At 39.3% G+C, this 13,772-nt stretch overlaps 1 protein-coding gene across 1 annotated transcript; it reads left to right on the top strand.

Moving 5' to 3' along the window:
- The first annotated feature begins 268 nt into the window (after nucleotides 1-268).
- On the top strand, nucleotides 269-13,059 carry LRIT3 (leucine rich repeat, Ig-like and transmembrane domains 3). Its single transcript, XM_027893355.1, has 4 exons — nucleotides 269-384; nucleotides 1,611-2,089; nucleotides 10,230-10,535; nucleotides 11,575-13,059. Exons 1-4 carry the CDS (start codon nucleotides 269-271, stop codon nucleotides 12,642-12,644), a joined length of 1,971 nt encoding a protein of 656 aa, XP_027749156.1. The 3' UTR covers nucleotides 12,645-13,059.
- The last annotated feature ends 713 nt before the right edge of the window (nucleotides 13,060-13,772 follow it).

Genomic DNA, 13,772 nt, shown 5'->3' with positions numbered 1-13,772 from the left:
GCTCTACAAGCTACATATTAAAATAGCTTTAAGACATGCTGCATGTGGTTTGAAGCAGAGCGTGTTCTGACAGAGTAAAGAACGAGCTGGTTTAACTGATCCCATTCAGGATACATTTGAAGGTTAAGCAACTACAGATCTCGGCTAATCTGTTGTAATCTGCTGTTACTAAATGGATGTCTACATGCACGTTCGTAGCACACTGCACACGAGTGCCTAGGAACAAAGTTTTTAAATTTTTTCATGTCAGTTCTGCTGGGAGGAAGCCATGTATCTGTTTATTTACTTCTACCTCCTAATGAGCTTATTTGAAGAAGTTCTTGGGTTTTGTCCTTCACAATGCACTTGCGTTTACCATGGCAGAAGTGATGGCACTGGAACAAGGTATATATTTTATTATTTGTTATATAGGGCAATTTATAAAAGAAAGGGTTGAAGAAATTGGAGATAACATACATTGCCAAATAATTCCAGAATAGTTGAAATAAACACTGATGTTCTATGGCTAGCAGCACTCCTGAATAGGAGCAGATGGTGATTATGGCTTTGTGCTTGGCAAATAGCTACTCTAAATCTTCATTTTTTGCAGAAGGCAATTTCTTTCTGCTCCATGATTTTCCTACTGTTGTAATGTGCTTTCCATTTCTACAAAGTATTTAACTACTGTAAGGTGGTTCTGATTTAAATAAAATACAATAGGGTTTTGTTTTGTTTTGTTTGCTTGTTTAATCTGGAGTAAATCATGTAATTTTTGATAATGAGGTTAAATTGAAATGTGGTGACCTGGTATTATGTTAATTTCAGGAGATACTCTTTTTCATTGCTACTTACTGTCACAGCCTATCTGGTACAAAGCTGCATGAGGAAAAAGTAAAATAGAGGCAGAATCTAGAGAAAAGAGGGAGAAAATTAGACTTACTGAGGGGAGGGGAATCTTTAAGCTAGTATATGCAAACAATATACCCCAAAGAAATGAAAATAGACTGGTACCTGAAAATGCTCAGAAATCCATTTCACTGAAATCAATGGGAACAGAAAGTTCTTAGCATCGCTACAAAGCAAGTGATTTGTATGCAGACATCAGAAAGAGGGTGAGAAAGCTCTTTACCCAAATATGCTTTGGTATATTTTGAATTATCAGTCTATTCTGAAAGGTAAGTATAGAAAATGCTTTTAATCTTTATCATACAGATAAAGTAGATTAGTAATCCTATATTTTGAATTCAAGTAAATTAGATGGCATGCAGTTCCCACCTGAGACACATGCATGCATTATTTCTTATACAATGGCTTCTGGTTTTCAGTTGTCAATAGAGTGAGGGATGCACAGAGGATGGTGCTTACATGCCTTAGAATAAAGCAGATCTAGATTTCATGTGAAAGAAGGATCTTTTCTGTTTCGTATTCTTTTTTCTCTTTAGAGACTCCGTGTTTGTGGAGTTTGTTCAGCTTTTAAATGCAGAAGCTTGTCCTTCATTTCCGTGCTTTTTATTCTGGTAGTAGTGTTGAGAAAGCAATAGCATTTGCATTTAACTCTGAAATTCCAATTTCTGATAAATAAATGCCCACCTCTCTCTCTTTTTTTCCTTTTTATTTTCCCCTGATGCTAGGTCTGTACTCTGTAATGATCCTGACATGTATGAAATCCCTGTGAATGTTCCTGTGGATACTGTAAAACTTCGAATAGAGAAAACTGTCATACGAAGGATTCCAACTGAAGCCTTTTACTACCTAGTAGATCTCAAGTACCTGTGGGTAACTTACAACTGTGTAGCCAACATTGATATCAGCAGCTTTTATAACTTGAAACTACTGCATGAGTTACGGCTGGATGGTAATCTGCTCTCGACTTTCCCTTGGGAATCACTGGCAGAGATGCCCAACTTACGGACTCTTGATTTACACAACAATAAAATGACCAGCATTCCCGCTGATGCTGGCCGGTACCTGAGAAACCTCACCTACCTGGACATATCCAGCAACAAGCTAACCACCTTGCCATCAGACCTGATGGACATCTGGCCCCCCTTCTCAGGAACTGTCCTGTCCAAGAACACAGACATTCTGGTGACACAGAGAGTCATTCTGGGTATGTTAAACAGCCTCTCTTATTCCTTATTAAAATGTACCTAAATGTTAAATTGCAAGTGAGAGCAGGCAGGGGACCAGCCTGGGATTCAGGACAGTGGGTTTTATCCAGGCCAGTCTTCTGGTTTGCTCTGTGATTACTTACTTATTTTTTGTTGGTGACAGAAAACCATAAAACTAAGGTAATGACCTCCATGTATATTGATATCTCAAGATTATAAAACTTGAGAGAATCTAGTCTACAGGAATACAGGACATATGGAGTATTCAGTAGCCATATAAATGCAGGACTTACACTGTGTGCTGGTGACATTTCTGTCATCTCTGTATGTGTTCTCAACTGCGAGCATGTCCATTTGCCATTTTTTTTTTCCCCTCACTTGCTTGGTTCACAAGCCATGCAAGTAGCTAGAGCTGATGCTCATATAAAGCCTGTCCTGTGACACAATGCTGCAGATGGTGTTGGTGGCTCAAAAAAGGGCAACTCTGCTCTCTCCAGGACCCCTGTTGACCTTGCATTGTTTTAAAGGTAACTGATTATCCTGAAGTTTTTCCCAATTTACATGTTGAATATGAGAAACTGATCCCTACAACTTCACAGTACTTTTTAGAATGTTTAAGGCAAGTATATAAGAATAATTTGGTCAGATTTATTTTTGATAATGTTATCCATCTCTCTAGAATACAATTATATAATTTCTGTTTGTGGCTTTGTGCTGTATCTTACATTTTCTCTCCACTTCCTAGTCGTGCAGGTACCCCCTTTCTCTTCTGCAGTCTCAGAACTTAGCTGAAACAGTTCTATGAACAGTGTTTCCTTCTGTCACTGTTTACATATAAGAGCTTGTTTTGACTTATTTTTGTAGTGTAGTAAGTGGAAGGGAGGAAAAACAGCTGGCTGTCTGTACTGCAGTACTTCTATAGGCACTGGTAGAGATCAGCTCTGAGTTGCACTGCCTAGTATTTCCAGTTTCTTGATTGAAAGCCCCACTATTGAGGGTTCATTTGTTCATCTGTTTCGTTTCACAGCAGAAGTTGCTGTTTGAAACTCTCATTTAAATCCGATTTTATGTAAGTGACTTAATAGATGCAAGTAGGCTGAACAACTTCATCTGCATGGAAATTGTAGGTTTGAGGCATTAAAGGATCTTTGTTTATTCAGGATTAAAAAAAAAAAGAGAGAGAAAGCTGTAAAAGTAAGTCCATCTCAGTACTCCTTTCCCTGTCCCCACACTGAAGGCTACAAGAGGCAGTAAAGTAAGAGCTGACTGTGCTAGAGCTAATCCTCCTCATGATCTCATGAGGGAGTCCCAGGGGTTAATTGGTTTCCTTACCCAGGTCTTACCCAGCCCTCACCACTTAAAAAATAAACCAAAAGAAACTAAAAAACCCCAAAACACCACACCTCCTAGCATCCCCTCCCCACCAAGAAAAAAAGAAAAACCAACAAACGAACCTGAAGAATAAACACCTAAAAATCCTAAAACAACATGCACACACTTCTCTCTTCCCCTCATCCCTGGCAACCATCTGCATGCTTTTTTGGTGCAGGCACATTGCCAGCCTTGTCTAGTCCTGGAAAACCCTCTGGTGCCAGCACTGAGTTCTCTAGAGACCTGGGATGTGACCTTTGGACCATTTTCTGTTATGGACTACAAAGGGGTTTTAACACAGATCTCCAGAGGGGCACACACACGGAGTTTAACCAGCACCTTGCTTCTCTTTTATTTTTTAATTTTAGGTGCTGAGGAAGGTGCTGTGCAGCCATTACAGATTTGTATCTGAGAATGCAAAATGCCAAGTAGTACTTTTATTGTGTTGTGTTGAATAAATCTACCTTATGTAAGCTGTGAATTAATTAGCTGATTTTTTTCTTATCACTGACATCACAGCTTTCTGATGAGTCTATCCCAGTGAAGACAGACAGTGAAACATAAGAAACTCTGTAGTGAATAAGACAGTCCCCTTCCTCTGGAGATTGGAGAGTGCAACGCTCTTTATGTCATGGGATATTTTGACAAATTTACTTAATCTTCACTGAGTGCTAGTTTTGTTATGTGCACTGCAAGTTGTAGTTACAGCACTCACGCTCACTGGCACTGTTGATGGAGTGTTACAAAGCAGTTGTTTTTCAGGAATGAATGGTTGATGGAAACTATCAGGCTAGAAAGATCACTTAGGAGCTGAGATGTCTCTGTAATGCTCCAACCATCTCTTAAGGAGATGTTGGCTTTTTCTGTGACACTGCTGTCTCCACGGGGCTTTTTGGAGCCTGAGGGAGAAGAAATGTATCCCATGGATACTCTCCACCCCCTCTGAGTTGGAGATAAAGATCATGGAAGTATGTGATCAGGAAGGATCTAGCCCGCTAGGATGCAAATCCAGAGAAACTGAACCCCTCTGGTAAAGTCAGAGCTGTTCTTAAAGCCTGCGTCCAGACCACCCTCAGAGCCTCCTGTGGTAACCTCCTCCAGTGCTGATCGATCAGGATAGTGAGAAAGTTCCTCTTAATATCTAACCTCAATCTCCCTTACTACAAACTAAGCTGATTACCTCTTGTCCTACAGGAGATGGACATACAGAAAAACTAGTTACCATCTTGCATAGTAATCTTTCATGTTTTCCTTCCCTGTTTGCCATCGTAACTAATCACACAATTTTTTTTTTTCCACCAGCTTCTAAAATAATTAATATAATGTGAAGGCTTTTCTTGATTGGTGCTTTTTTTGTTTTTGTTTTTGTTTTCATTTTTGTTTTTTTTTTGTGTGTATGTGGGGGGTTTTTTTGTTTTGTGGGGGTTTTTTGGGGGGGTGGTGGTTTTGTTGTTGTGGGGGGTTTTTTTCCCTCTTTTTTTTTTTTTTTTTTTTTGGAGGAGGAGGTGAGATGTGTTTCTCATTTTCTATCATAACTATTGGTTCCCTTTGGATTACTTTAGATTTTAAAAAAAGGTGTCTCCTAAAATGTGATGCCCACAATTGCATGCTTTCATGCTTTGATCCTCAAGACTGTCCTATGTACTTTGGCTGTTCTCTGTGAGGGCATTCAATCTGACCTATGTACGTATGTGGAATGGTAACTGCAGCCAGAACTCTGCTAGAAGATGGAACCCAGAACAAATAAATACTGTTTTTGTCTGGTCGGGGAAGCAGCAGTCAGATTCTAATTAGTGTAAGCAATTGTGGCTTGAGGTGTTCTCTCTCCTGGTTCTGACAAGATTGCCTCTTGTACTTCATTAACGACATCAAAACCAGCAAAACCCCAAATTCAAATGTTTGTGCATATGAGTTTTTAAACACCAGCAGGCAATTTTATCTCTAGTGTCTTCACTGAGCATCAAGAAAGGTTGCAGGTAAGAAAAAGCTCAGGTTCCTTATGTTTTCTTCAAGGACTCTTGGAGGAGCCAAAGACTATTGCCAGGGGACTGACATGTTAGCATCTCCCTATTCCAGTTCATAATCTCTACACTAAGAGGTTTGGGTGTTTTAATTACCTCCCTGTGTGTGATGTTCCTCTGTGTGTGCATTATCCTAAACAAAAGAGGTTAGGGCATGATTCCTGGCCTTATGGCCAAGTGGCCCACTCTGCTTCTCATCCATTTTAGGGCCAGCTCTCTTTAAAGCTGACTGTCCATTCCACACTTTAGTCCTTGGTTCTCTGTGGGCTCTACAGGACACTGCGGTGACTCTAAAATGTAATTCTGTGAGTCGTGGGTGCTTTTCCTTCACTCTAACCTGCCTGAAGTAATGTGAGAATTGCATTCAAACGATACAGCTGTGCTCTTGTAATGTAAAATAGCACGGGTATGTTGTATGCCTTATGGGATGATAGGGTGATAGAATACTTAGGAGGTGCAAAGCCTGCTGCACTTACATTGGGGGCAACAACAGGACAGAGAGTGCCATCCTTGGTGTTGTCCCATCCATAAGCATTTGAGGGAGCAATCCTTGGAGTGCAAACTGTCCCTGGAGCCACGTCTGGCTTTGTCTTGGAAAACGCCCTTTAGAACAGCTCAAAACAAAGCTGTGGAGTGAGCCGACAATTAAGCAGTGCAAATGATGGAGGGACCAGTGTGTGAGTTCTTCTGGCCCTCTCTTGGTTACCTCTGGAGCCACGGCCTAATACTTTGATCCAAATCACAAATAAATTTTGGCGCTGTCTGCTGTACAGAGATTGACATTTCTGGCTTGAGTGATGGCAGTGGCATTTTCCGTATTGTGTACTCTAATGAGTCACTGAGAGGAACAGAGGAGTCCAGGCTTTGTTAGAGTGTCAGTTAGATGAGATCTTGCCTCTGTTGCATGTAGAGGTGCCAAAAATTTGGAATGCTGAAGGTCCCTCAGGCTCCCAGCTGGGCCATTGGATAGATACTTCTCTTCCTGAATATACTCCCTAGCAATTGCCCTGTGCAGAAAACACTGCAACACAGTGTTGTTTGTATCTTCAGTGGGAAAGAGCCTTGATTAGGTTGGCCCAAGCTGTGGTGAAAATGTCTATGAGCTCAAATATTGCAAAGCTTGAATATTTTGCATCTTGCCATTTTGCAGCAACTGAAAAGCAGTTACACAAGTTGAGGTCTGACTCTGGTTACTGATTTACAGAGGAAGTTTTGCTCATAGCTATTTCAGATGCTAAAGTCCATATTGACACAGCACGGGGAAACACTGCTTACTGAGAAGACTTCACATATATTTGCCATTGTACATATAAAGCATACTTATAAATGTGTGAGAGTAAATATAAAATATGCTAAATCTAGAAAAAGGTTTTTAGAGCAATTTATAATTAATATTTAATCTTAAAATAACACTGCATTAGTATATTGCAATGCCTAAATATTTATCAATGTTTGTTTTGCCTTGGCTAGTATTTCTTTCTCAGATCAACAAGCTGCCTTAATATTTCTACAAAAGTGTTCAACATTTATAAAGACTTTCCTCAGAAACACATGCCGTTGGAGAGTTATTATTTTTGTTTTTGCTTCTTAAGTAATTAAGGGAATTCCATCTTATACCTTTATTAAAGTTCCCTATTCTTTTCCATTTTCTTATTTTCTCCCCCTTTTTAAACTTTATTCTTTCATGTGTTTGTCCCCACTCTTAACATCTTGTAAACACAAGCTGTTAAATTTCAGAATGCACCTTTTAGTTTGGAAACTAGGTTTACATCCACATTTCTGTTCTCTTCAATATCTAACTGAAATGTAGTCAAATTCAATGTTTATATTTGCTTCCAACTCAACAGTGGTTTCATATTTTCATTTCGGGAATTCACATGACTTGATGATTTACAATGGCCAAAAAAATAATGTGAATAATGTCAGATATTGGCAAGACAAAGGTAAGTAGAAGGGATGTGCTGTGGAGGCAAGGAAGGAACTCCTGTAGCTGTATGTATTATCTGTATTTATGTAAGTCCTGATTCTTTAGCCAGTTCCACTGGGAAGCAGGATGGATGGAGGAGATGAGCTGGCTAACTGCTACAACTCTCTTTTTGCACTATACACAGAAGTAGAGTCTTCTGGGACTACAGCTTTACTCTGAAGTTAAACCCAGGAATTCAGAATGACCTGAGATGGTCAAAACTGTGTCTCAGATTGGACTAACCAACCATCCAGTCCAAGGACTGTTTCTCTTTGCGTCATCATTCCTTTTATTTTGTCAATTTCTTTAACAACTTTGGGTTTTCTTCAGGACATATGAATGGGAGAATATGAAAGCCATCTGTATAAATATTAGGAAAAGCTCCTTCACTGAAAGGTTGATCAGGGGAGTGGTGGAGTCACCAGCCCTGGAGGTATTTAAAAGACATGTAAATGTGGCACTTAAAGACATGGTTTAGTGCTGGACTTGGCAGCAGTGGGTTAACGGTTGGACTTGGTGGTCTCAAAGGTCTTTTCTAACATAAATCATTCCATGATTCTATTTCAGTAATGACTTTTGAGTGCTTCGAGTAGGTTAGAAACAGTGATAAACCCCTTGCTTTCCTGGAGTAAAGTTTGTAGGATGGAGAAAAGCGGCAGAAGAAATACTTTCTGTAGTGTTCAATGTAAGGGAGAATCTGCTGCCTAGTATGTGGGATGGGAGCTCTGCTGATGCTGCAGATCTGTCCTGATTAATGCTGTGGGCCCAGAGTTCCTGCCTTGCTCCCTGCTTGTAGCACAGCTGACCCCCGCTTCTGTTGTCTAGATAGCACAGGGGTCATGCCAAGAGTTCACAAAGCATTTTTCACATGCAGTGTTTGCTATGGAGGAACTTTGGCAGTTTAGGCCTTGTTTCAAGGGAATCCTGCTTTCCCTCTCATACCTTAGGGGAATTCAGTTTTCAAATGCTCATATAGCCTATTTCTAAACAGAGTGAGGAAAATTGACCCCTTGAGAATAAAAAAAAAAGTCAGAATGAAAAAAAAAAAGAATATTACAGGAGTATTGTCTCTGACTACAAAGCTTCCCTAATTGAAAAGATGAGCAAAACTAATTACATACATGTGCTTGATTGAGCAGAATTTTTATAAGCAGAGACAGCTGATGTGCCTAGATGTGGAAAACACACTTGGATGGTATCTCTTTTCCTTGTTAATTTATGTGTGAAGTTAACTGGCAAAATTTTTGTATTTTGGAGATTCCACATCCCCCCCCTCCCCCGAGAAAAAGCAGCTTTGATACAGTTTCCTTGACTTCTCCTTCTCTGTTCTAGCAAGCAATAAGTAGTGAATAGATGTAAAATCTCTTCTGTCTGCAAGGGGTGAAATTGGATTGTGATGTCAAAGTCACGGAATCTCTTCAGGTCAAGTCTTGTTTAAAAGAGTGGGGATTAATTGGGCTTTACCACAGTTTTAGCCAATCACTACCATTGCGCTTAAAATAACCTAATCTTGGTCCGATGATAAAAGGAAGCAGTAGCTAATTATTCATGTATTCTTTCATCTGTGGGTTTTTTCAGAACAAAACAAAGGGTTTTTCCATTAGCTGTTTTGATAATTCTTAACAATACACACGGAACAATATTAGCAGGTGTTTTGGGCTTTTTTTTTTTAATATTGGTTTGACTTTTCTGTTGTGCTCATCAGTAAATTAAATAGCAAGGCATTCTAACATACCATCCCTTGTTTCAGACTGTGAGTTTTGTTTATTAATAGTACTCAAAGAAGATGAAATAAGTATGCCCAAAAGTGTAAGTCAATTGAGAAAATATTTGAACACATGCTGTGTGGTATTTTACCTGGTGAAGTCACTGTTGCTCTATGAAGGTCAACATAGTGGAGTAATAAATACCAGCTGAGGATTTAGACTGATATTCCTCAGGAATGGGTATTTTCTTTTCAACATAGTATGTTCACAAAGCTGGAGAAGACTCCCATTCAAAGACTGAAATCAAGAAGCAAATGTTATGGCCTCTGACAGAAGAGAGAGAGTGTTCTCGTGTGCCCTCATAAAAATATTGTAGTCATCAGGGGTTTTTGTGGTCTTTCCTATTTTCTACTCCTCTGCTATTCTTTTTGAATGTATTGCAGAGGCTGTACTAAATTGAAGCCAGACTTTTAACAATATTTTTATATAGTTCAGAGCCAGATAAGAATTTTATTGGCCTAAAACTTTAGCCTTTATCCTTTTTTTTTCAAGGGACAGAGATGTTGTTGTAAGCTCTAAACCCTTGAATCATCATGTTCTCTGCAAGCGTTGAAAAAAGGGTCATAGAGGATCAAGCTGTAAAAGCCCAAACAAGGACCAAGAGCAGAGGAGAGTGACAGGAAACAATACTCCCGAGAAGCTGCCTTTCCAGAAGGCACGGGCAGGTTAAAATGTATTGTCAGTCTTAAGACATCTTTCCAAAGTGTTTTTTTTGTAGATAAATACTAAAGTTAAGCAAAGGTAGTGCTACTACATAACTAGGCTCCTGTAAACTTCTGTGAAGAAAAAGTCTAGCTTAATAAACATTCACACAGTTCTCCCTCACCTCTGTAAATACTCCCCCACCGCTCAGCTGAACAAAAAAGACAAATTGAAAGAGAAAAGATTAACTCAGAATAGGTCCACATTTGTCCTCGATTGTACTTTGTGGTAGTCATGCATCGTGCTGTAATCACAGTATCCGTATATTGCCTGACAAGATCTTTTTCTTTCCCCTCTTTCCTCCTTGCTTCAGGTTTTCAGGACAACCCGTGGTTCTGTGACTGTCGCATTTCAAAGCTGATTGAATTTTCCAAAATTGTGGACAGCTCAGTTGTACTTCTTGATCCATTGATTTCGTGTAGTGGACCCGAGAGCCTGGCAGGAATCTTGTTCCAGAGAGCTGAGTTAGAGCAGTGTCTTAAACCATCTGTGATGACATCAGCAACAAAAATCACTTCCCCTTTGGGAAGCAACGTTCTGCTGCGCTGCGATGCGACTGGGTACCCAACACCGCAGCTTACCTGGACTAGGTCAGACAATATACCAGTGAACTATACAGGTATAATTGCTCTTTTATAGGAAATGGGAGAGCCAAAAATTGTTGGGTTGCTTGTGCTTTGAGATCGTTGTAATAAATAACAATGGACCTTGCACTGCATCAAGCTGGTAATCGTATCTGTGCAACAGCTGTTATGAAATTCTTTGTCTAGTTCTTGGTCTTAACAGGTCCATCAGACTGTTTTGATTCTGGATGTGGTCTATAATAAGAACAATGTGTATGGAAGGGAGAAACGCATGAAGCAGGGGAAGGATAAAGGGAAATTGGTGTTGGGTTAGTTGGGCCCTAACTCAGAAGCTGAAAAGCAGGAAGGGGAATTTGTTGCTGGAATTTCTGTTTTGTTTCAAAATGTTCTTATTAAAAAATCATAACCGAACCACTTAAATCCCAGCTTTGTAAACATAGGATTTTTGAAATTTAAATTTTCTATGTTATTTGCAAATTTTTCAAGGCTGTCATTGTTTGATATCATCTAGCTGCTGGGACAGATATTTATTTAGTAACTTAAATGTTAAAAAATATTTCTTGCTAATGCCAAGTGCTAAAGTGGTTAGTAGTTATCATAGGTTTGAAGAAGGTAATGGTCCAGAGTATTGAAATATCTTAAGACAAAGGTAATTTCCAATAGTGGAAATAGCCAGTGTGGTCGGTGCCATTTGAGGTCAGTGAAACTTGTATTTAAGAGTCATTAGCAGCTTTAGGACATTGATTTTGCTTTATGTACTTTCATTTTACTTAGTGAAACTGCAAATTATGTTGTAATTACTCCAGACATTCATTTTCATTTTGACCCAAGCTGATCACTTTTATTTAACAATATAATATGACAGGGAATTCCATAGTTTGTGTTGGGAGTTTGGTTTGGTTTGGGGCCTTTTGTTGTTGGTGCTGGGGTTTTTTTGTTGGTTGTGTTTTGTTTTGAAAAGTTTAATGTATGTGATTCCTTTTGGCAGAAATAACGTAAGGGAAGTAGTCTAATAATGTTTACTTTCTCTTTAGCTCCCATTCATAATGTTTTACTCTTTGCATTTTCCCGTAGTAATTCAAGAAACTCCTGGAGAGGGTGTCCGATGGTCCATAATAAGCTTGACAGGAATTTCTTACAAGGACGCAGGAGAATACAGATGTAAAGCCAAGAACTTGGCAGGAATGTCAGAAGCTGCTGTTACTGTCACAGTGGTTGGTGTAGTTACTACAACTGTGTCACCACAGAAGTATGGAAGGAAGCAAGAGGCTGAGAGACAGAATACAACTCAGGAGGAATCCAAGCAGGAACCCGAGATGACAACCACATCTCTTGCCACCACACCGACTACCACGACCACAGCTCTGGTTAGCACTGAAAGATTGACGAGCATCACGTTTGCTGACAAGAAGCAACCCAGGCCCATGTTTGATGGAAAGAAAAATTCAAAGGCTGTGACAAATGGAAACAAAAAGCAGACTGGGGAGAGAAGCAATAAAGGTGAGGACATTCCACTGAACACAGCAGGTATGCCTGAGCAGAACATTACTGTGAAGAATCTAAGAGTGATCAGTGAAACTGATGAAAGGGTCACCTTAACTTGGAAAACTGTCAATGCCACAAGCAACTCCGCAGTGACTGTGCTGTACTCCAAGTACGGCGAGAAAGACATGTTGCCTCTGAGCACTGATTCTAACAAAAACAGAGTCACCATTGATGGTTTGGAACCTAGTACTCAATACATGGCATGTGTCTCACCCAAAGGCGTGCCACCTACAAAAGAACAGTGTGTTGTTTTCTCCACTGATGGGTTAAACGATGAAAGCAGCTCTGAGTTTTCTATTCTGATAGTGGCCAGCAGTGCAGCGTGCGTGGTTGTTTTACCTTTGATATTTTTTTTACTCTACAAAGTTTTAAAACTTCATATGAAACCAAAAAGTGCAAAGGAAGCTGACCTTGCAAAAGAGACCTATGTGAAATTTGAAACACTATCTCTGAAACCTCGAACAGTGAGTGCAGGAGAGCAGCTCTGGGCACGAAGGTACACTGATGAGTCAGAAAGACTTCTCCTTTGCTCTAGGTCAAGCATGGATTCTCAAATGACCTTCAAAAGTGAGGGCTCTAGGTCAGAGTATCTGTGTTGAACGTGGGTGAGGGTGGAAATGGAATAAACAACAGGTAAAATTATCCCAAAATTATGATACTGCATCTGGAAGCAGGTTAAGTCATGATGCTAAATCATAGTCAGAACATATTATGATATAATACGGTCTGCTGGATGTGTAAGGTGGTGGGCAGGAGGGAGAATAGAAGAAAAATATTGCCTGTTTATTTTCTTTTTTTATGTTTGTGACTTTGGATGTGAAGGCATGCTGTTCTTCAAAAGAGAAATACACTTTTGAAATGGTTTCCTGGTTAAAAATATTCTATTTCTTGTTTTTATTAAAATGTTCTGTTTTCTCTCATTTTACCATATGATGTCCTAATTGCATGTATCGAACAGTAATCACAATCTTCATGAAAGTGATGTACCTAAAAATAGGAGGAAAATAGTTAAGACTACTTCTATTGTGGTCGAAAGTTTATTTGAAAGTGCTTTGAGATGTCATACAGTTCTGTTTGTACAGTATCTTGGATAGAAAGCGTTCTCAGGTCAGCGAAGACTGAAGATAGGTAGCCACAGCCTATGGGCTCTTGAGAGGTACAATACACATCATATTGTCATTTTGCAGATGCTGTTGCAAAGGGCAAAGAAACTTCTTTAGTATTTTGAAGCTCAGGTAAGATATTGTGAGTAACTCTGAGAGAAACATTAGATAATAATGTTATTTTACATCACATGATCTTATCACAAAATCTCAGCCTTAGAATTTTCTTGGATGCATCTGTCGATATACCTCAATTTCAGAAATCTGTACAGAACATTTTGTGGTACTGTGTAATGCAACATGCGTTCTTGCAGGACTATATATTACACAGATGTACAATGTTATGTCCTACACTTTAGTAATATAATGCATTTTGAGATACAGTAAGCAGAGTTTTTATCCTCATATCATGCTAGGTGTGAGGTTCAATGAGCACAGTGAAAGTTAATTGTGAGTGTGCTTCCTAATGTTTAAAAAATCAGGAATTAACAGTAACAATGAATTCAGAGTTGCCTATTAATGATAACAATGAATTGTCTATTCTGAGGCTGCTTTTTTGATGCCTGAAGTAAATAACAGAACTTTTATTGTTTTAGGTTCAGATATTATGGTTAGAAGTATGTA

The sequence above is a fragment of the Empidonax traillii genome, unplaced genomic scaffold (assembly GCF_003031625.1).
Source record: "Empidonax traillii isolate 1590-97213 ecotype Southwest subspecies unplaced genomic scaffold, ASM303162v1 scaffold386:size1297806, whole genome shotgun sequence".
NCBI lineage: Eukaryota > Metazoa > Chordata > Aves > Passeriformes > Tyrannidae > Empidonax > Empidonax traillii.
Note: the sequence above shows the minus strand (reverse complement) of the source record. Positions and strands in the feature narration are given on the sequence as shown.